A 23,149-nucleotide genomic window follows, 5' to 3' on the forward strand; every position below is an offset into this window, starting at 1 on the left:
CATACATGAATTTTCATGTTCTTAATTCCAATATATGTTGTTTGTTCGCCGAAATAATACTATCGAACTCGTCCCTTGGAGTTTCTTGCTGTGTGAACATAAGACTAGGACCCCGCTTTTGGCCTCTATGTTGTGCGGTGCGGAGCGCAAGCATTCTAGGGCAGCCAAACCAGTCTACCTCGGAATAGGAACGTCCATCGAACCACATGAACACGTATAATATAGTGCGATCTGCTGTTCAAAGGGAGGCAACTGCTCTATCTGCCAGTAGAGAAGAGGAATATACACAATGTGGTGGTCAACTCAAGCGTTACGCAGATTAGGAACGTATTCACAATCATGGTAGGACGATGATGGTCCTGCAAAGAATGCATGTGCCTAATATTGAAATAACAGTGTATATGATAACATTCAGCTGACAGAGCGTTAGGTACACAGTTGTCATGGAGTGTACGTAGTAATAGTTCTACCCTAGATAGCCGACCAGGTGACCTTTCAGCTGACCCGGAGATATATTATAGGTCGTTATTTTGTGAGAAAGTAGTAATTTTATTTAGTGAATTTACAACACAAAAACAAATGTTTTCAAAAAGTGAGAAAACTAGCATGTTTCCAATACTTTTTTATAAGCAATTTAGATGTTGTAAATAAGAAGGAAAAATATGTTCCTTGGATAGTGAGGTTCTTTTTTGCGATAAATGCAACATTTTGGTGTGGATATAAACACCGATATAAAACAAATGATAAAACACTACATTTGCTGCAGTAAAGAAGTTGACTATCCATAGAACTTGATTTTCTCTCATGTTCTCCATACTGCACAAAAACTTCTACATCAGCTTTTTGTTTTCTAAAAATGATAATGTAGGCAGCAATTGTAGTGTAGAAATTAGAATTTTATAACTTAATGATTATTCAATATTTAAAGGCCTGGGTTACAAACAGGAAAGATTTTTAAAATATTGGTCGACCCAAAGTTGATTTCCTGTGTGAACCAAAATATATATGACAGATGTCATCTTGTTTATGACCCAAATGTTCATCTTGTTGAATTATTCTTTGACTGGACTATGCATTTACTCAGCAGTCCGGCCAACATGACTGCACTTCCACTGTCAGCTATCTCACCTGTCTTTAGGAGATGAAAGTTTGAAGATGTCTGAACATGTCACTGGACCATATTGAAACGGTTTGCCCTCATATTGCCTACACCTTATATCGCCTACACCCTTATCAAAACAAGTTTACACACCAGTGAACTTTATGCAAATGCTGTCTTACCCATAAAGTAATGGACTCAACCATTTGGGATGTCAACCTTTATTCATGAGCACATGAGCATGTTTATTCCAGTTATTTAATATTATTCACTGACAATTATTGAAGTAATTTAATAGCACATCTGTCACAATATTCAACAAACAACCTTGAACATAGCACAAACTGCTTTGAAATGTTAAGTACTTTCACATCATTGTGCTAGTTCATGATCAGATGTTTTTAATTCACCTTCAGTATGTGACCAGCTCCATCAATAATTGAATCACTGATTTCACTCCGGTGGAGAGCTGTGTCTTCAATCTCTCAATCCTCTGATCACAATCTTGATCGATGCGGGCACGTGGTCTGGTCGCTCCTCCAAGTCCTATCCATTGTCTAGTGCGTCTGTCTGCCTGCTTTCTCGATTTTCTTGAGCTCCATGATGAATTGGCATATTTTTGGATGTGAGCGGGGCATACGCTTCTTCAGTCCACTGTGGAATCCCTCAAGGTGGTTGTTTGAACATGGACCCGTGTTCTCATGCTGGTTCAAGATGTTGGCAGGGAATATGACGTCATCTTCAACCCAGGTGCTGGTAATGTAGTCGTTGATGGAAGAGATATTCGGGACATCCGGTGCCTGCGCCATCACTTCTACCCAAGCATCCTGGACCTGGTTCAGCAGAAGAAGTGGCAATGCTTCTGCTCGTCAGACATGGGCCTGGACTGCTCTACATGTAGTCTCGTGACAAACCCTTGTCCACTAACAGGCGCCACAGAGCTTGGGAGTAGTGGAACACACAGCCTCTGACAGAACTGTAAGGGAAGACTTCAGCAATTGCACTGACTCATAGTCAGTCTGGAATATTTCTGGAGAAAGTTCAATGCCAAGTCGTCTCACGATGGTGTCTTTCACCAATGAAAACAGCTTAACATATGTCTGCTTCGTCTTGTTGGGAAGTTGTGCAAAGGCTACAGGGAACATCTTATCATTCACAAGACAATGAATGATGTATACTTGCAGCCACAAGCTTGGCCAAACAAAGAAAGTTCTATCCATGTAAAGAACATCAGCATCAGTCAGGTATTCCAGCATCTTTGTTGTAGCAAATACCAGCAGTCTGTTGTCTTCACTGTCGTTTACACAGAGGAATTCTTTGCCATCATCCGTCTGGGTCCATTGTCATTCCGTCTAAGTGAACTTCAGCTCTAGTATTCAGCAATTGTGGGACGGACTTGGCTCTGTGCTGTACAAGGTGGCCTGTACACTGGGAAACGACGGTGGTGGTGACATCTTCATCAAGGAGGTCAAATTCCTAGCTGTAGATCTGCTGCACTGATGATATGTCAAAGTTTTCTTTGTTCTCAAACGGGGGATAGTTGTGAACAATGGATGACACCAAGTGATATCCGTCCATTGCATCCACTGACAACTCACTTCCAGTGGGTAGCAACTTGACGTTTAACGTTCAGTCTGTATCGGCAGCCTGCATACAAAACCAGTTGATGACCTCTGTATGACGTCACAAACTTGAGTCTCTGAAGATTTGCCATTTTGATACCCATAGTATGAGACACATGTGCTTTTATACTTTAAGGCAATTGTTAAGAGAATATCCAATCTATTTTGAGGATATCCAATCCCTATTCATAATTTTAATCTCATTTATCTTATCAGTAAACTTGTTAATTATTTCTTTTGAAGTCTTTACTCGAGACACATTGAGATTATCTCACTTTAAAACAACACGAAGCAGGATTAGAATCTCCAACGATTGTTAAACAAACACATTTGGATAATCTCTCTTCTCTAAATGTCGGCTATACCATTCTTCTAACAGGTGATAATATATGACATTATGTTATTGTAGGCAAGATAAGGTGTAGGCGATATAAGGTGTAGGTGAAGTAATTACAGGCCATTGTAACAGCTAACAGCAGGGATAATTTGGACATTTAGTAGGGCCTGGAAGTACATATTATAATGTAACATCACTTACCAAAGGACTTCAGGAAAATATGATATTTCATTCATATTTAAAGGATTTCCATGGTAAACAGGATTGAACACGACAGAGTGAGTGTTTTACAGACAGCACTGCTAGATTTTACATTTGAAACAGTATGTTTTGCTTTGGTACTAAATTCAGGTCAGCAGTGTAAAATATCAAATGAGCAGATTTTTAGATTTTGATGACCAAAAATAAGCATTGTTTTATCAGTGAGTGAGTGAGTTTAGTTTTATGCCACACTCAGTAATATTCCAGCTAAATGGCAGCGCTCTGTAAATAATCGAGTCTGGACCAGACAATCCAGTGATCAACAGCATGAGCATTGACCTGTGCAATAGGGAACTGATGACTTCTCAATCAAGTCAGCAAGCATGACCACACAATCCTGTTAGTCACCTCTTACTACAAGCATAGTAACCTTTTATAGCACATTGTTTTATCACGGAAAGTGAAAAGGAAAATAGTTGATGAGTAAAGATGGTGAAGTGGAACATTACTTTCACATTAAACTCTTCTACATATTGGAGCTGAGTGAGCTTGTGCACTGTTGGGTTTGCTTTTGCTGTGGTATATTCATGAATATATCATGTAAGTAATATCATTAGTGCTGTTATATTATTTGAAGGTAAAGAATAGACAAAGTGCATAGTACTCCATCCTTGATATCTCCAGGGTATACATTCCGACAATTCCCCACTATACCCTGGATGCATCTATGGCTCAATTTATTACCTCCCTTGGCTGGCTTTTCATTTAATCAGGTGTCTACGCTGGGAAGTTGAACGAACCAATCACAACTCGCTTTCGCTTTTCAAATTATGTAACTGATTAAACTTGGCAAGTCAAACCATGAAACGGTTCTCTGAAAGAGGTAGAAGGAGTTTTTGCATATATTTCTTAAAAGTTTCAGACCTATAAATTTGTCTGTATGATTTCCCCAAAATATGAGTCTCACTGTGAGCAAACCTTCATGACTGCCACCTTTGTTGACACTGGCAAGCTCGGTTACAATGGCGGCCTAGCTGATTGGCCGTTGTGAGAAGGCGGAGCCAGCAAAGAGAGGTAATAAGATTATTGGGCTGAGCTGTACATGCGTCCAGGGTATAGTGGAGACTTGTCGGAACCTGTACATGCATCCAGGGTATAGTGGAGACTTGTCGGAACCTATACCCTGGAGATATCAAGGATGATAGTACTCATGCTAATTAGAAACTACTTGATCTACTGTTACTTGTCAATAATGTTTATTACTTTTACATGGGAATGATATGACATATGGTGCAAATTTCAAATGGAGCATGCAGTTTCAGAAAAGTTATCAATTGAAAATGTGTAATTACACTGTTTACAGTGTCAAGTACATTTAACACACAATAAAACTTCAGCACAAAACAGTAATATGTCTTTGTTGAAATGATAAACAAGTGAAATTTACAATGCAAATCACTTTTCCAAAAATATTTACTCACCTATGAACAATACTGGTTTCACTTCAATCCCCGTTTACACCAACATTTGGTTTTTGAGTGTTTGTTAATCTCAATTTCAACAACTTAGGTCATTTAGGTGTTTTAGGGATGTGATGAGATGTTCGGTGAAGCTTTACATTGAAATGGCCCACTGCATGGAATTTATCCGTGATGTAGCAGCACCCTTACTGCTTTAGGCAAAAATGCTTTCACAAAAATGTCCATGACTATCACAGTACTTGATCACAGGTAATATAACTGGAATAACCCGGGGTAACCTATTTAACAGCTTGATGGTGAACTGGTGCCTTCTGAGTGGTAGTGCTCTTTTCTAGAGCAGAACTTAACATTTCAGTACTCTCCTTTGAGTCAATGGATATTGAAGAGTCTAATGATATGAATCAACAGTACCACACTATTTCCAGTATCAACATGACTGAGGTCTTAAAGATTTAAAGCATTGAAGCACTCAGGCAGTCAGTTGTTGATACAAGCATGCTAGTATATGAACATTTACATATGTATATTTTCTTTAGATCAGTGTGAAGAACTTTGTAACATGAATCATATCTAGCTGACATGTTCATGAAGAGTAAGCTAATTATGGAATATTGATGACTTTATCTTCTTTTTCTGGTATTGGTCTTCAGCAGGTCATGCTTGTTGTTGCCAGACTCTCTGTCTTGGTCTTCAGGAGGTCATGCTTGTTGTTGCCAGACTCTCTGTCTTGGTCTTCAGGAGGTTTTGCTTGTTGTTGCCAGACTCTCTGACTTGGTCTTCAGGAGGACATGCTTGTTGTTGCCAGACTCTCTGACTTGGTCTTCAGCAGGTCATGCTTGTTGTTGCCAGACTCTCTGACTTGGTCTTCAGGAGGACATGCTTGTTGTTGCCAGACTCTCTGACTTGGTCTTCAGGAGGTTTTGCTTGTTGTTGCCAGACTCTCTGTCTTGGTTTTCAGGACGTCATGCTTGTTGATGCCAGACTCTCTGTCTTGGTCTTCAGGAGGTCATGCTTGTTGTTGCCAGACTCTCTGACTTGGTCTTCAGGAGGTCATGCTTGTTGTTGCCAGACTCTCTGACTTGGTCTTCAGGAGGTTTTGCTTGTTGTTGCCAGACTCTCTGACTTGGTCTTCAGGAGGACATGCTTGTTGTTGCCAGACTCTCTGTCTTGATCTTCAGCAGGTCATGCTTGTTGTTGCCAGACTCTCTGACTTGGTCTTCAGGAGGACATGCTTGTTGTTGCCAGACTCTCTGACTTGGTCTTCAGCAGGTCATGCTTGTTGTTGCCAGACTCTCTGACTTGGTCTTCAGGAGGACATGCTTGTTGTTGCCAGACTCTCTGACTTGGTCTTCAGGAGGTTTTGCTTGTTGTTGCCAGACTCTCTGTCTTGGTTTTCAGGAGGTCATGCTTGTTGATGCCAGACTCTCTGTCTTGGTCTTCAGGAGGTCATGCTTGTTGTTGCCAGACTCTCTGACTTGGTCTTCAGGAGGTCATGCTTGTTGTTGCCAGACTCTCTGACTTGGTCTTCAGGAGGTTTTGCTTGTTGTTGCCAGACGCTCTGTCTTTGTCTTCAGCAGGTCATGCTTGTTGTTGCCAGACTCTCTGCCTTGGTCTTTAGCAGGTCATGCTTGTTGTTGCCAGACTCTCTGTCTTGATCTTCAGGAGGTCATGCTTGTTGTTGCCAGACTCTTTGTCTTGGCCTTCAGCAGGTCATGCCTGTTGTTGCCAGACTCTCTGTCTTGGTCTTCAGCAGGTCATGCTTGTTGTTGCCAGACTCTCTGACTTGATCTTCAGGAGGTCATGCTTGTTGTTGCCAGACTCTTTGTCTTGGCCTTCAGCAGGTCATGCCTGTTGTTGCCAGAGTCTCTGACTTGGTCTTCAGGAGGTCATGCTTGTTGTTGCCAGACTCTCTGTCTTGGCCTTCAGCAGGTCATGCTTGTTGTTGCCAGACTGTCTGATTTGGTCTTTCAGCAGGTCATGCTTGTTGTTGCCAGACTCTCTGACTTGGTATTCAGCAGGTCATGCTTGTTGTTGCCAGACTCTCTGATTTGCCTGATAGACGTTATCATATCAATCGATACTCATACAGTTATACACTGGATTATCTGTTCCAGAATACCTTTCATACAGCTGGAGTGCAGCGTTAAACGACAAAATAAAATATGTCTTCATTTCTTTTTCACAGGCTGAAAAGTCTCCAGCCAGCAGCCAGACACAGCCGTATCCAGCAACACGGTGGGTTGTCCTCTCTAGTGGAGTATAGTGGGATATCCTCTGTAGTGGAGTATGTTGGGTTGCCCTCTGTAGTGGAGTATGGTCAGTTGCCCTCTGTAGTGGAGTATGTTGGGTTGCCCTCTGTAGTGGAGTATGGTGGGTTGTCCTCTGTAGTGGAGTATGGTGGGATGTTCTCTATAGTGAAGTATGGTGGGTTGCCCTCTGTAGTGGAGTATGGTGGGATGTCCTCTGTAGTGGAGTATGGTGGGATGTAATCTGTTGTGGAGTATGGTGGGATGTCCTCTGTAGTGGAGTATGGTGGGATGTTCTCTATAGTGGAGTATGGTGGAATGTCCTCTGTAGTGGAGTATGGTGGGATGTCCTCTATAGTGAAGTATGGTCGGATGTCCTCTGTAGTGAAGTATGGTGGGTTGCCCTCTGTATTGGTGTATGGTGGGTTGCCCTCTGTAGTGGAGTATGGTGGGTTGCCCTCTGTAGTGAAATATGGTGGGATATCCTCTGTAGTGGAGTATGGTGGGTTACCTTCTGTAGTGGAGTATGGTGGGTTGCCCTCTGTAGAAAGATGACACGACTCAGGATGATCAGCTTTAAGTATCAGTGAGGTATTACAGATTTTTTTCTATACAATGTGGCAAACCATTCATTGCTCATTTAACACTGAGACTACAGTCAGTGATAGTAATTCTATTAAGCTTGAATAAGAAGACGTCTACGTGTGTTGCAGGTCGACTCAGCACAGGCAGCTCCTCCACACAGAAGGAATATGCATTTGAGGTGAGTTTGAACCAATGGTGGAGTAACTATATTTATGTCCCAAGGTCAGGTCAGCTACTTTAGTGACAATTCAGTGGTTTACGAGCTAAGGTCACCCATGGTTTCTTTTCTCTGACATTACATTCATGTTTCTGATCATGACATTACATCCATGTGATGTGGCCTTCACATTACATCAATGTATTGTGACCTTGGTATTACATGCTTGTGTTGTGACCTTGACAGTACAACCATATGTTGTGACCTTGACATTACATCCATGTGCTTTGACCTTGACATTGCATCCATACATTGTGACCTTGACATCACATGCCTGTGTTGTCACCTTGACAGTACATCCCAATGTGTTGTGACCCTGATATTGCATCGTGATATTGTGCATTCGTGTAATGTGACCTTGACATCACATGCCTGTGTTGTCACCTTGACAGTACATCCCAGTGTGTTGTGACCCTGATATTGCATCGTGATATTGTGTATTCGTGTAATGTGACCTTGACATTACATATCCATTTGTTGGTTTCACATTAATTTCAGACTTGCTGTGCGCAGAGTGTGTAAAAATATCTACTGGCTAAGTCCGCTTTGGTTGTACGTTTACCAATAGTGTAAATACACTCAAAACAAAATGATAAAATAATGATTATTTACGAGTGACAACTGTTCATAGCTGACTAAATATATTGATTTGCATATGCTTTTCAGTTATTGATGTCCTGTTTTGGTTGCAGCTGCATAAGAAATGTGTGTTTTGTTAGTTGTGAAACGGGGTTGTGCAAAAGAACAGTGGTGGTGAGATGTGTTTATACAAGAACTTATTGATATAACTTAAGCTATTTATTTCACTACTCCCGGTCCTTGGTGCATACAAGTATAAAAATAAGTTGTAATAGACATAAAACTATAAATAAACCATAAATATATATGTTTGGTTTGATTGTTTGTTTTCTTTACAGTGTGTTAACACTATCGGTAAACGTATGACCAAAGCGGATATTTTTTACAGGCTCTGCACATGCACACAGCGAGTCTTAGATTAGTGTAAAACCAACCTGACCTGGACATTACATTCATGCATTGTGACCCTGACATTACATCCACTTGGTGTGATCCCAACACCTGGACAAGTGTGACAAACATCGCCACACACAACCCTCTATGTATACATTTACAAACATAAGCAGAAGGGCAACAGATGCGTGTTTACCACACAAGCACTTAATACCCAAGCTTGCCCATGCACAAAAGCACACACATGCTTGCATTCACATAAAACACAAAGTCGTGTGATTCATACTAACCCCTCAGTTTATCTTTTCAGATGGCATGCTCCAACATCAGATATGGAGTGGGCGTTACAGCAGAAGTTGGAATGGTAAGATGTAGACAGTTGTGTCCGGACAGCGCTCCGAACCTGTTGTTTGTTCACGATAGTCTAGTAACTGTGTTATGCTTTGATGTACGTGTAACTACCTTAAAACATTCTATTCCCCATGTTGAGAACATGAGGAACATCCGTACACCCTTACCAGACATACTTCTGCTACCTGCTCCTCCTTACTTCTGCTACATTGACACCACATACCCAAAGAGGTTCTGCTCAATCATCATTCTACCTTCATGCTCTGCTATGCTTACTAGGTGACATCCACATTCTTTGGATTAAAACAGCACCTACACACCTGGTATGAAATGGACAAATGTACTTCCTTTTTGCTCTGTAACTACTGTAAATTCCTCACCTTTCTGTCTTCTTGCCATAATCTCTTACAATAACAACGTATACAGTCGAACCCCTTTTACCCGGACCCTACATATCCTGAAACCCCGCCTTCTGGACAATTTTTATGTGAAACGAAAGTTACATTCATTAATTGTACTCACTTAACCGGACCCCGTGCTTCTGGACCTGGATGGCAAATTTTCAAACCATTCCCATAGATTTCCATTGAAAATGATCCAATTATACGGACGGAGAGATCTGTGTAATGTGCATTTATACGTGTCACATCAATATCGTTTACCACACAACTATGTGATTTCATTCTTAATCTGTCGGAAGGCATTTGATGTGAATTGATTAATTAGCTATCAAAACACTAGAGATGCACGTCACTCGGGTTGTTCATTAGGATTTGGCAGGTATGAGAACATCTCATCAGTAACGAAAACACACGTTAAGTAGGATTAAGGTAAAGTACACTGTAATTATACTGTATATAAGACTTGTAGATCAACCCCTACTATCTGTCACAATGCAAGTTAAAAATAGCCTCCCACATGATCTAAGTCATGTGATCCCATCCGGAAGTATACTTCCTTCAGACAGCAGAAGTTCGATGCAATGTCATAAGTGTTTAGGGCATTTAAGATTAAAAACAAAAGAATATGCATTTGGCAAAATAGAGACTTTTTTTCATCAATTAACATTCAACTTACCACCTGAATCTCCACACACTACATGATTACGTCCGAGACAAGCTGACAAATGGTAACCAGCGTTCTCCCTTCCATGTGTTATCGGTACACTTATATGTTCTGATGATTCACTGTTTTTACTACTGACTGTTGATGTATTGATATACATGCACTGTTTTTACTACTGACTGTTGATGTATTGATATACATGCACTGTTATTACTACTGACTGTTGATGTATTGATATACATGCACTGTTATTACTACTGACTGTTGATGTATTGATATACATGCACTGTTTTTACTACTGACTGTTGATGTATTCATATACATGCACTGTTATTACTACTGACTGTTGATGTATTCATATACATGCACTGTTATTACTACTGACTGTTGATGTATTGATATACATGCACTGTTATTACTACTGACTGTTGATGTATTGATATACATGCACTGTTATTACTACTGACTGTTGATGTATTGATATACATGCACTGTTATTACTACTGACTGTTGATGTATTGATATACATGCACTGTTTTTACTACTGACTGTTGATGTATTGATATACATGCACTGTTATTACTACTGACTGTTGATGTATTCATATACATGCACTGTTATTACTACTGACTGTTGATGTATTCATATACATGCACTGTTATTACTACTGACTGTTGATGTATTGATATACATGCACTGTTTTTACTACTGACTGTTGATGTATTCATATACATGCATGAATATTTTTTGCTTTGACTTAATTTTCACCTTTTGCTTGTTTGATCCAGTTAACCGGACATATCTCACTATCTGGACGATTTTCAAGTGAAACCAAAACGTCTGGATAAATGAAGTTCAACTGTATTTCTGTCTGTTTATCACTGTACTGATTATGTGCCACCATGGCCTTTCTTTGTATATTTACTTGTACCACTAACACAACAATTATATTCCCATCATAAAGCAATAAAGTGATAAAAAAAACCCTTAAGGTAACATCCTTGTAGATTGGTCACTAGCAACGGATGACATACGCCTTGCTGCCAGTTCATTACATTCTCCATGAACCAGCATGCAAATCAGTTTTGTGTGTAGGATTGTTGAGAAGCTGACTTCTCTTCCAGGACTGCAAGAACCTTGGTGCCCGCAGCGTGTGTGTCATGACAGACAGCAACCTGGTACAGCTGCCCCCAGTCAAGATGACTCTGGACTCCCTCAACAGAGAGGGTATCCCCTACCAGGTGTATGACAAGTGCCGTGTTGAACCGACAGATGAGAGGTGAAACTTCAGTCACTGTTGATCAGTTTACTGCCTTGAATACCCTGTCACTGACTAGAACATATGTTCCTTACAGGGGGTCCGGCTTATCTCTGGTGCTGAGCCGGAAGAGTGTGTGTGCTAGAAATCTAGGCGAATTTCTTGTCATTCCCATAGGTTCTACCATGTGGAAAACAGTTAGGATCAGTCATGAAGCTGACATCATCTCTCTCTCTCTCTCTCTCTCTCTCTCTTTCTCTATCTCTGACAGGTCTACTTTCTATCAATGTATCGTGTATGTAAAACGTTCCATCTTGTTTACAGTTACTCTTTCTGTCATATTTTTGCCATCACGCCTTCTGACATCAGCACAGCCAAACATTTGGCTTGCTTCCAGTTTCAAAGATGCCATCAGGTTTGCGAAGGAGGGTGACTTTGACGTGTACCTGGCTGTAGGGGGTGGGTCCGTTATGGACACATGCAAGGCTGCCAACCTGTACGCGACCAACCCCAGTGCTGACTTCCTGGACTATGTGAATGCTCCGATTGGGAAAGGTCTGCCAGTCACACACACACTGAAGCCACTGATAGCTGGTGAGTGGAAGAAAGTGTTCTATGTGTTGGCAATGATGTTGTCTGTGGGTTTCTGCTGTGGAAGAGCTAGAAACTGGCTAAAGGACGCATATGACAAATCATTTTGCTTATGACACCACCTGATCTGATCTCATCCTGAAATTATGTCACCTTAGTGACAGTGCTTGTTGTTCACTCTCTCAATTACTCATTGTTCAGGCACACTGTTACACATTGTTTTGTCTCTCAATTACTCGTTCAGGCACACAGTTACACATTGTTTTGTCCCTCAATTACTCATTGGTCAGGCACACAGTTACTCATTGTTTTGTCCCTAAATTACTCATTGTTTCATGCGCTCAATTACTCATTGTCCAGTCACTCAATTACTCATTTGTTCAGCCTGAATGAGTATTTGAGTGACTGAATAATTAATAGCAATCACGAACATTGAGTAGCAACCACCTTTACAATGAAATGTATGTTTTGTGTTCCCAGTGACCACAACAGCTGGTACCGGCAGTGAGACGACAGGGACTGCTGTGTTTGATTTCCTGGAACTCAAAGCTAAGACAGGTCTATCATTCCTCTTTCACTAGTTGCATTAAAGTAGTCTGCGAAATGGTGTAATATCCTTGCCAAAACCTCAAATGTCCAGTAAATATTTCTAAAATTACATCAATGAAAAATGTAAATAGAAACTTAAGTAAATTGTTTGAAGTGCATGAAGCCAGCTGATGGAAGGAAACTGTCAGTGGGGATGAAATGTTTAGTCACCATTAGATTTGCACTTAGCTAGTAATTCATTTACAGTTACATCCTACCATTGTGCTTGTCATGCAGGTATATCTCAGTTTTCTGCTTGTAATGCAGGTACATCCTCATGGTAAGTTATTCATACAGGTATATCCCAGTGTTGTGATTGTCTTGCAGGTATAACCCAGTGTTATGTGTGTCATGAAGGTATATCCCTGTGTTATGATTGTTATACAGGAATATCCTGGTGTTGTGTTTGTCATGCAGTTATATCCTGGTGTTATGTTTGTCATACAAGTGTATCCCAGTGTTGTGCTTGTCATACAGGTATGTCCTGGTGTTACGATTGTCAGACAGATATATCCTGATGTTATGTTTGTCATAAGGAATACCATGGTGTTATGTTTGTCATGCAGCTTTACCCTTGTGGCATGTTTTTCATACAGGTGTTATTTTTCTCATACATGTGTATCCTAGTGTTAGGTTTGTCATACAGCTTTAACCATATGCTGTTCTTGTTATACAGATATGACCTGGTGTTGTGTTTGTCACACAGGTATGTTTGTCATACAGGTATTTCCCAGCGTGCACTGCGGCCAACTCTTGGCATTGTGGATCCTCTTCATCTGAACACCTGTCCTGAGCGTGTGATGGCCTACAGCGGCATTGATGTCTTGTGGTTAGTCACATAATGTTGTTGTGTGTTACTGTGGACTTGCTGTTGTGAGTTACTGTGGACTTGCTGTTGTGTGTTAATGTGAACTTGCTGTTGTGTGTTACTGTAGACTTGTTTGTCACTGTGAACTTGTTGTTGTGTGTTACTGTGGAGTTGCTGTTGTGTGTTACTGTGGACTCGCTGTTGTGTGTTAATGTGGACTTGCTGTTGTGTGTTACTGTAGACTTGTGTGTCACTGTGAACTTGCTGTTGTGTTACTGTGGACTTGCTGTTGTGTGTCACTGTGGACTTGCTGTTGTGTGTCACTGTGAACTTGCTGTTGTGAGTTACTGTGGACTTGCTGTTGTGTGTTAATGTGGACTTGCTGTTGTGTGTTACTGTAGACTTGTGTGTCACTGTGAACTTGCTGTTGTGTGTTACTGTGGACTTGCTGTTGTGGGTTACTGTTGATTTGCTTTTGTATTACTGTGTATTGATATCTTGCTTGTTATTTTTGAATGACAGAGGCATCCACGTTGAGTATAACATTTATTAAAACCTTCCACACCAATTGACAGCTACCCTCAAAACTAATGCATGGAAAACACATGTACAGTTACTTCTGTTAAGGATAAAGGGAGTTAATTATTTTTGTATTTTACATCCGTCTTAAAACTGTAAACCTAAAAGGTAATGATGCATACATACAATCCCTACAAATCACCATAACTGCAGTTTACTCAACCCTGTGGACTTGCTGTTGCTATGTCCATGCTGTTGGGTGTTACTATGTCCATGCTGTTGAGTGTTGCTGTGGACATACTGTTGGGTGTTACTGTGGACATACTGTTGGGTGTTACTGTGGACATGCTGTTGGGTGTTACTGTGGACATGCTGTTGGGTGTTGCTGTGGACATACTGTTGGGTGTTACTGTGTCCATGCTGTTGGGTTTTTCTGTGGACATGCTGTTGGGTGTTACTGTGGACATACTGTTGGGTGTTACTGTGGTCATGCTGTTGGGTATTTCTGTGGACATACTGTTGGGTGTTACTGTGGACATGCTGTTGGGTTTTTCTGTGGACATGCTGTTGGGTGTTACTGTGGACATACTGTTGGGTGTTACTGTGGTCATGCTGTTGGGTGTTACTGTGGACATGCTGTTGGGTGTTACTGTGGACATGCTGTTGGTTGTTACTGTGGACATGCTGTTGGGTGTTACTGTGGACATGCTGTTGGGTGTGACTGTGGACATGCTGTTGGGTGTTACTGTGGACATACTGTTGGGTGTTGCTGTGGACATGCTGTTGTGTGTTACTGTGGACATGCTGTTGGGTGTTACTGTGGACATACTGTTGGGTGTTACTGTGGACATACTGTTGGGTGTTACTGTGGACATGCTGTTGGGTGTTACTGTGGACATGCTGTTGGGTGTTACTATGTCCATGCTGTTAAGTGTTACTGTGGACATGCTGTTGGGTGTTACTGTGGACATGCTGTTGGGTGTTACTGTGGACATGCTGTTGAGTGTTACTGTGGACATGCTGTTGGGTGTTACTGTGGACATGCTGTTGGGTGTTACTGTGGACATACTGTTGGTCGTTACTGTGGACATGCTGTTGTGTGTCACTGTGAACTTGCTGTTGTGAGTTACTGTGGACTTGCTGTTGTGTGTTAATGTGGACATGCTGTTGTGTGTTACTGTAGACTTGTGTGTCACTGTGAACTTGCTGTTGTGTGTTACTGTGGACTTGCTGTTGTGGGTTACTGTTGATTTGCTTTTGTATTACTGTGTATTGATATCTTGCTTGTTATTTTTGAATGACAGAGGCATCCACATTGAGCATAACATTTATTAAAACCTTCCACACCAATTGACAGCTACCCTCAAAACTAATGCATGGAAAACACATGTACAGTTACTTCTGTTAAGGATAAAGGGAGTTAATTATTTTTGTATTTTACATCCGTCTTAAAACTGTAAACCTAAAAGGTAATGATGCATACATACAATCCCTACAAATCACCATAACTGCAGTTTACTCAACCCTGTGGACTTGCTGTTACTATGTCCATGCTGTTGGGTGTTACTATGTCCATGCTGTTGGGTGTTGCTGTGGACATACTGTTGGGTGTTACTGTGGTCATGCTGTTGGGTTTTTCTGTGGACATGCTGTTGGGTGTTACTGTGGACATACTGTTGGGTGTTACTGTGGACATGCTGTTGGGTGTTACTGTGGTCATGCTGTTGGGTGTTACTATGTCCATGCTGTTGGTTGTTGCTGTGGACATGCTGTTGGGTGTTGCTGTGGACATACTGTTGGGTGTTACTGTGGTCATGCTGTTGGGTGTTACTGTGGTCATGCTGTTGGGTCTTACTATGTCCATGCTGTTGGGTGTTACTATGTCCATGCTGTTGGGTGTTGCTGTGGACATACTGTTGGGTGTTACTGTGGTCATGCTGTTGGGTTTTTCTGTGGACATGCTGTTGGTCGTTACTGTGGACATGCTGTTGGGTGTTACTGTGGACATACTGTTGGCTGTTACTATGTCCATGCTGTTGGGTGTTGCTGTGGACATGCTGTTGAGTGTTACTGTGGACATGCTGTTAGGTGTTTCTGTGGAGATGCTGTTGTGTGTTACTGTGGACATGCTGTTAGGTGTTTCTGTGGACATGCTGTTGTGTGTTACTGTGGACATGCTGTTGGGTGTTACTGTGGACATGCTGTTGGGTGTTTCTGTGGACATGCTGTTGAGTGTTACTGTGGACACGCTGTTGGGTGTTACTGTGGACATGCTGTTGGGTGTTACTGTGGACATGCTGTTGGTCGTTACTGTGGACATGCTGTTGGGTGTTACTGTGGACATGCTGTTGGGTGTTACTGTGGACATGCTGTTGGGTGTTACTGTGGACATGCTGTTGGGTGTTACTGTGGACATGCTGTTGAGTGTTACTGTGGACATGCTGTTGGGTGTTACTGTGGTCATGCTGTTGGGTGTTACTGTGGACATGCTGTTGGGTGTTTCTGTGGACATGCTGTTGGGTGTTACTGTGGACATGCTGTTGTGTGTTACTATGTCCATGCTGTTGGGTGTTACTATGTCCATGCTGTTGGGTGTTACTGTGGACATGATGTTGGGTGTTACTGTGGACATGCTGTTGGGTGTTACTGTGGACATGCTGTTGGTCGTTACTGTGGACATACTGTTGGTCGTTACTGTGGACATGCTGTTGAGTGTTACTGTGGTCATACTGTTGGGTGTTACTGTGAACATGCTGTTGGGTGTTTCTGTGGACATGCTGTTGGGTGTTACTGTGGACATGCTGTTGGGTGTTACTGTGGACATACTGTTGGTCGTTACTGTGGACATGCTGTTGAGTGTTACTGTGGTCATGCTGTTGGGTGTTACTGTGGACATGCTGTTGAGTGTTACTGTGGACATGCTGTTGGGTGTTACTGTGGACATGCTGTTGAGTGTGACTGTGGTCATGCTGTTGTGTGTTACTGTGGACATGCTGTTGGGTGTTACTGTGGACATGCTGTTGGGTGTTACTGTGGACATGCTGTTGGTCGTTTCTGTGGACATACTGTTGGGTGTTACTGTGGATGTGCTGTTGAGTGTTACTGTGGACATGCTGTTGGGTGTTACTTTGGACTTCTTGTTGTTTGTTACTGTGGACATGCTGTTGTGCTGCTATGGAGTTGCTGTTGTGATACTGTGAAGTGGTTGCTGTATTGTCTTATGAAATTACTGCTATGTGTTACTCTGACTCTGCTGGTGTATTCTACTGTGAAGTTGCTTGCCTGTGTTACTGTGATGTTTTGGTGTGTTATTGTATATTACTGTGAAGTTGCTTGCCTGTGTTACTGTCATGTTTTTGTGTGTTATTGTATATTACTGTGAAGTTGCTTGCCTGTGTTACTGTGATGTTTTTGTGTGTTATTGTATGTTACTGTGAAGTTGTTTGCCTGTGTTACTGTCATGTTTTTGTGTGTTATTGTATGTTACTGTGAAGTTGTTTGCCTGTGTTACTGTGATGTTTTTGTGTTATTGTATATTACTGTGAAATTGCTTGTCTGTGTTACTGTGATGTTTTTGTGTGTTATTGTATATTACTGTGAAGTTACTTGTCTGTGTTACTGTGATGTTTTTGTGTGTTATTGTGAACATGCTTTTATGTTAATGTGAATATTGTTATCGTGAAGTTGCTGTTATTTTATTGTGGAATGCTGTTATGTTATTGTGGGAATTGCTGTCATGTTATTGTGAACTTGCTTTTGTTTTATTGTGGAGTAGGTGTTACTGTGGAGTTGTTACAATAAAAATGGTGAAGTTGCCTTAATGCAAGATGGAGTAACTGTTGACAGCCATGCCCTGGAGTGCTACACAACTATGAGTTACACTGACAGAGATCGCCCCACCAACCCTCAACTGCGTCCTGCCTACCAAGGATATAACCCAATCAGTGACATCTGGGCAGAGCATGCACTCCGCATGACAGCCAAATATATCAAAAGGTAAGTTAAAGAGCAAGTTTACATGATTTTTAACATTTTTGTCTTGCTCTTTTTCTGCATAGAAAGTGTTTGTCAAACAGTCTCATAATCAAAACAATACAGATATCATTAGTAGCTAATTTACATTTTGAATTATATTGATTCACATTTTTGAAGAGTTTATTGTCCACAATAAATACACCATGACTTATGCCCCTTGCAAATGACATCCCTGGTGTCCAAGTTATAAACAGATGACATCATTATAATCTATTAGACCCATTTTATGTGGTGCAGGTATAGGTATGGTTCTTGTGTCTTGATGTCTGACAAACATCCACTTGCAAAGTTTGAGATTGCTTGGATGATTGGTGATGAAGAGTTATTTACTAAAAAACGGGTTCACATGCCAATTTATAGATATAATATCCTTGTGTATATGAGTAGGCAAAGATAAGTACAAAAATATAGATATGATATCCTTATGAATGCATTTTATTTGGTGCATCAATTTCAGTTTTGTACAAAAGTACAAAAATAAAGAGAGCCCAAACACATATTTAATGCATCAGTCAAAATCATATGATTAGGTAAAGAAAAGCACGGAAGTACAACAGTAAAGAGAGTTAAACCATCCTGGTTCACATGTCAAAGAACAAGCTTGTCATGGGGGGTCTTCCAACACCATTTATTTCCTGAGTAAGGAACCATGGATCCTGGAGTTCTGAATGTAAACAATCTCTCATAAGTCAGAAACCTCGCACTCTGTCTCTTATAGGAACGCCTAGAAAATCTCTCATGTATTGAAGCATTCGTATAATCTCTCTGACGTCATTATTATCTCTATCTGAATCTGTGATCAATAAAATAATTGCTCTAAACTCTACGCTACTAGATAAAATCAGTCATTCACTGTATATGTATTATGTATGGTGACAATGAATAACACCCGTTACAACTCTGATCCACCCCAAAAGAAGTGAAATACACTCACAAACAAATGTCGCTCTTACACATAAATTCTTAGAAATTGTGCATGGCGAACTCTAAATTCCAAGAAATGGACGTCTTACACTGTTTGACGAAAGGGGTGACAGGTGTTAAAACATATTGAATTTCTGGGTCATACACGGCGAATAACTCTTAACTTGATACGCTACAAATTATTATCTTTCAGTAATATTCTCAATAGACAAAACGTAACAAGGAAATATACATAAAATGTAAATGTCTAACAGTACCTGTAGTCAAAATAATGGACTCTTCCCAAACTCAGCATGTTTCTCTGCACACCCATTTAAATGCGAAATAATGAAAACTCTGCACCCTAACAGCAATAATAAACTTCATATTCAGATTCTACAGCTGAACAAATACCTGAAGAGTGTGACCCCCAACAATAAACATCTATATCTCTGGAAAATCGTAATAGTTGCCCTCTTGTGCATCAACACCACGCTTCCGTTAAAAACAATATGGCGCCAAGCAAGGGAGCGCTCATTACTGAAAATATCATTAATCTAATCCTCCAGATATAGGTAGATATAAAATCCCATCTGTTCAAAACACATCCAGCACCCCTTGCATCTTTCTGTTGGTATGATCATATGTTTGACAGCTAATTAATAGCTGAGATCACAGTGCTCATCCGTCGAATGCATTTTTCGTACTACACTGAAATCAGAAATTTGATGGATTAGAACGCAACCATTGCGGTGGTTTTAAAACAGGGGCATGGGTTTTTTTCAGGGTGGAATGGAAAGGAAAAAAGGATTTTTCCTATAGTGTTTGTTCCATGTGGAACAATTTCTGTGGCTATCAAGAGGCAATTGATGTATGAAATCATGTGTGAATGTTCCTTGAAAAAGGACTCAATGCAGTATTGTTGTGAATGGTATCACATTCTTTATTGTGGGCATTGGTTCCATATTTTGTTAATGCAAAGATGTTGAGTTAAACTTAATGATACTACTCATAAATGCTGAACTGTCTCTTTTTATCATGATACTTTTTTCTTGATCTGCTATTTTCTGTGGTCATAATGGACACAGATTCCCAGGAATCCAAACTGACCATTCAGAATGAATCTTGTGTTAAAGTTTACAGGGATTCCTTAACCAAAACCTCACGTAATCCAAAAGTTGTGTTTGATCTGGTAACATCTCGTTTGGCAATACCCCATATCATTTCAATGTGGTAAAGGTCACAGTGATAGGGTGAAAGTCGCAGAATATCGTGACTCTTACTTTTTATGTAACTGTCAACGTTGTAGAAAGGTTCACCTTTGTGGGTTTTTATGATCTCATATAGCTGAGGCTTCGTTGCCTTTGAAGACCGTACAATTTGAAATTTGTCGAGCCATGATATCATATGACCTTTTCGACTGTTTGATGCTGGGATTTACTGTCAGGGTCCTGCATGCTGTGGTATGGGGCATTGTCCATTACAATAAAAGACTTCAGTGGTAGAGCTGGGACCAGCTTGTTTTTAACCCAGTTGAGGTAAAACTGCACCATTCATCTTGGGACGGTAGTCACTGTTATCTATGGACTTTGCCCTGAATACCAAGTCGCAACCTGGAAGAAAGCCTTTGCTGGAGCAACTAGCATGGAGAATGATTAGTCTCTTTCCTTTCCCTAGAGACAGCTCTCTATGTGACCCCTTATCACCCCCATCGGGTACCCACTGACTGCTGGCAGTGTGCAAGGCATTGACCCAGGTCTCGTTCAAGTACACTGGCTCGAACCCTTCCTCACGCTTCTTTTTTATTATCCTGAGAAAATTATTACTCAAGCAAACAATATCAGGACATTCATAGAGTACTGACCTATTCTCCCCCGAAATTTTCTTATAACGATACCCAAAAGCGTGTAAGAGTCGCCAGAGTGTGTACTTTTATTTTTTGAGGTTGTGTTCCTGATTTAAAGGCTTTTTCAAAATTTTCAGTGACATGTATTTGTTTTCAGAATAGAGCTTGTTGATAGACTACCTTACAAGGTTCTTTTGAAAGTTGTCCAAATGTTTTAATTTGTGTGAATTTGACGTGACCCCTACCTGCTTTGCATCACCGTTACAGTGTTTGTGTTCCAGAACATTTGTCAATACCCTTTCTGATACTCCTACAGCTTTTGATGCAAGCTCACAGAATTTATTAATGGCATAAAATGTTTGATCCTTTAAGCTTCAGCATGGAAAAAATCGTTGTAATACCCTTGTCTCCTAGGGACTTGTTCAGTTTAGCATCATCTGCTGTAGATATAATGTCTGCAGTTTTAAAATCATTAGACAGTTCATTATTTACACAATCAGTATGGTGTTCATAAACTTTGTTCAGTAATATGGTTTCCGATATAAGCATCCCACTCATGGGCACAAGCACGTGATACAGGATCTAAATCTTTAAAATATGTATGCCATGTTTCTGGTAAAATATTATTCTTATCTAATTGCCAAGATGAATATTTTCTAACAATTTATAAAACATTATTGCTTAAATAGATATTGATGAAGTAAAGGATCACTTGCTATATTTTCAAAACTCGTTACATGGATGATACCATTTAATGATTTTTCTTAATCAAGGGTGGAGTCTACTAGTCAACCAAGTGTTGTGTTAAGAGGGCTGGGTGGTTTTGGGTGGATACTGAAAAACCCATGTTGATTGTGTTATAGAGAAAACTCACTGTTTGTTATATCGACACCTATGTGTCTGCCTGCCTGTCTGCTCATGATTTCCTACATTCAACACAGTACATGTATATAATAGTTTCTATAAGCATGATGCCATGACTGATGCAAACTCACACACAACATTGATGACAGTTCCACTTCTAAATGCATTACAAGCTGAAAAAGTGTGTCAGTATCCTGTTCTACTCTCCAGTGACCTTTACTTGACTCAAACATTGGCATGGCTCTGTCAAATAGTGGCTTGGCTCTCTTGGCATGGTCAAACAGTTTGCTTGACTCGGTCAAACAGTGGCTTGTCCCAGTCAAACAATGGCTTGGCTCAGTCAAACAGTGGCTTCGTTCAGTCAAATATTGACTTGGCTCAGTACTCAGGCTGTACTCAGTCAAACAGTGGCTTGACTTTGGTATGAACAAAGCCCTGTATCCCTATGCCTATCAAGGAGTACAGATTGTCTGTAAACAGGTCAGATCAGCATTGATGATTACATTGTTTCCACAGACTGGCTGCATGACAATGTGTAAAGTTTATCATAACTCATGACCATGCTCTCATGGAGATAAACTGCTTGTACACCATTTCCAGCCGTCTGATGCATGACTGTAGTATCCCAGAGGAACACTTCCGGATGTTACATTCCTCATGTGTCTCGTAGAGATAAACTGTTTATACACCATTTCCAACTGTCTGATGCATGACTGTAGTATCCCAGAGGAACACTTCCGGATGTTACATTCCTCATGTGTCCTCTGGAGATAAACTGCTTGTACACCATTTCCAACTGTCTGATGCATGACTGTAGTATCCCAGAGGAACACTTCCGGATGTTACATTCCTCATGTGTCCTCTGGAGATAAACTGCTTGTACACCATTTCCAACTGTCTGATGCATGACTGTAGTATCCCAGAGGAACACTTCCGGATGTTACATTCCTCATGTGTCCTCTGGAGATAAACTGCTTGTACACCATTTCCAACTGTCTGATGCATGACTGTAGTATCCCAGAGGAACACTTACGGATGTTACATTCCTTATGTGTCTCGTAGAGATAAACCGCTTGTACACCATTTCCAACTGTCTGATACATGACTGTAGTATCCCAGAGGAACACTTACGGATGTTACATTCCTTATGTGTCTCGTAGAGATAAACCGCTTGTACACCATTTCCAACTGTCTGATGCATGACTGTAGTATCCCAGAGGAACACTTATGGATGTTACATTCCTCATGTGTCTTGTAGAGATAAACCGCTTGTACCCCATTTCCAAATGACTCATGTAGCCAGAGGAACATTTACAGCCGTTAGATTTGTCATTTGAGTTATGAAATTCTGTCTCCAATCAGAATCCTGCCTCAATCCTGCCATTGGCCTGGGGTTCCCTGAACAGCTGCGATCGTCAAGAAATCTGATTTAGTGGTTCTTGTTCCATAATGAAATACTAAAGGCACAGGCGCTTTATTCATGAACAAACATATATGGCATTAAGAAAATCACAACTGCATGATGAGCATAATCAATATAATTGACAGAAATAGTGGTCTG

At 40.8% G+C, this 23,149-nt stretch overlaps 1 protein-coding gene across 1 annotated transcript in view; it reads left to right on the forward strand.

Moving 5' to 3' along the window:
- Positions 1-109: 109 nt before the first annotated feature.
- The window catches only part of LOC137278698 (hydroxyacid-oxoacid transhydrogenase, mitochondrial-like), a 31,677-nt gene continuing 8,637 nt past the window's right edge, over positions 110-23,149 (forward strand). The window contains exons 1-9 of the mRNA XM_067811212.1: positions 110-342; positions 6,926-6,975; positions 7,700-7,749; positions 9,071-9,124; positions 11,301-11,455; positions 11,832-12,028; positions 12,506-12,583; positions 13,337-13,442; positions 17,787-17,936. Coding sequence (XP_067667313.1) covers positions 290-342; positions 6,926-6,975; positions 7,700-7,749; positions 9,071-9,124; positions 11,301-11,455; positions 11,832-12,028; positions 12,506-12,583; positions 13,337-13,442; positions 17,787-17,936 — 893 coding nt within the window. The 5' untranslated portion in view covers positions 110-289. The remainder of the gene's footprint in view (positions 343-6,925; positions 6,976-7,699; positions 7,750-9,070; positions 9,125-11,300; positions 11,456-11,831; positions 12,029-12,505; positions 12,584-13,336; positions 13,443-17,786; positions 17,937-23,149) is intronic.

This window comes from Haliotis asinina, chromosome 3 (genome assembly GCF_037392515.1).
Source record: "Haliotis asinina isolate JCU_RB_2024 chromosome 3, JCU_Hal_asi_v2, whole genome shotgun sequence".
In the NCBI taxonomy this organism is placed as follows: domain Eukaryota; kingdom Metazoa; phylum Mollusca; class Gastropoda; order Lepetellida; family Haliotidae; genus Haliotis; species Haliotis asinina.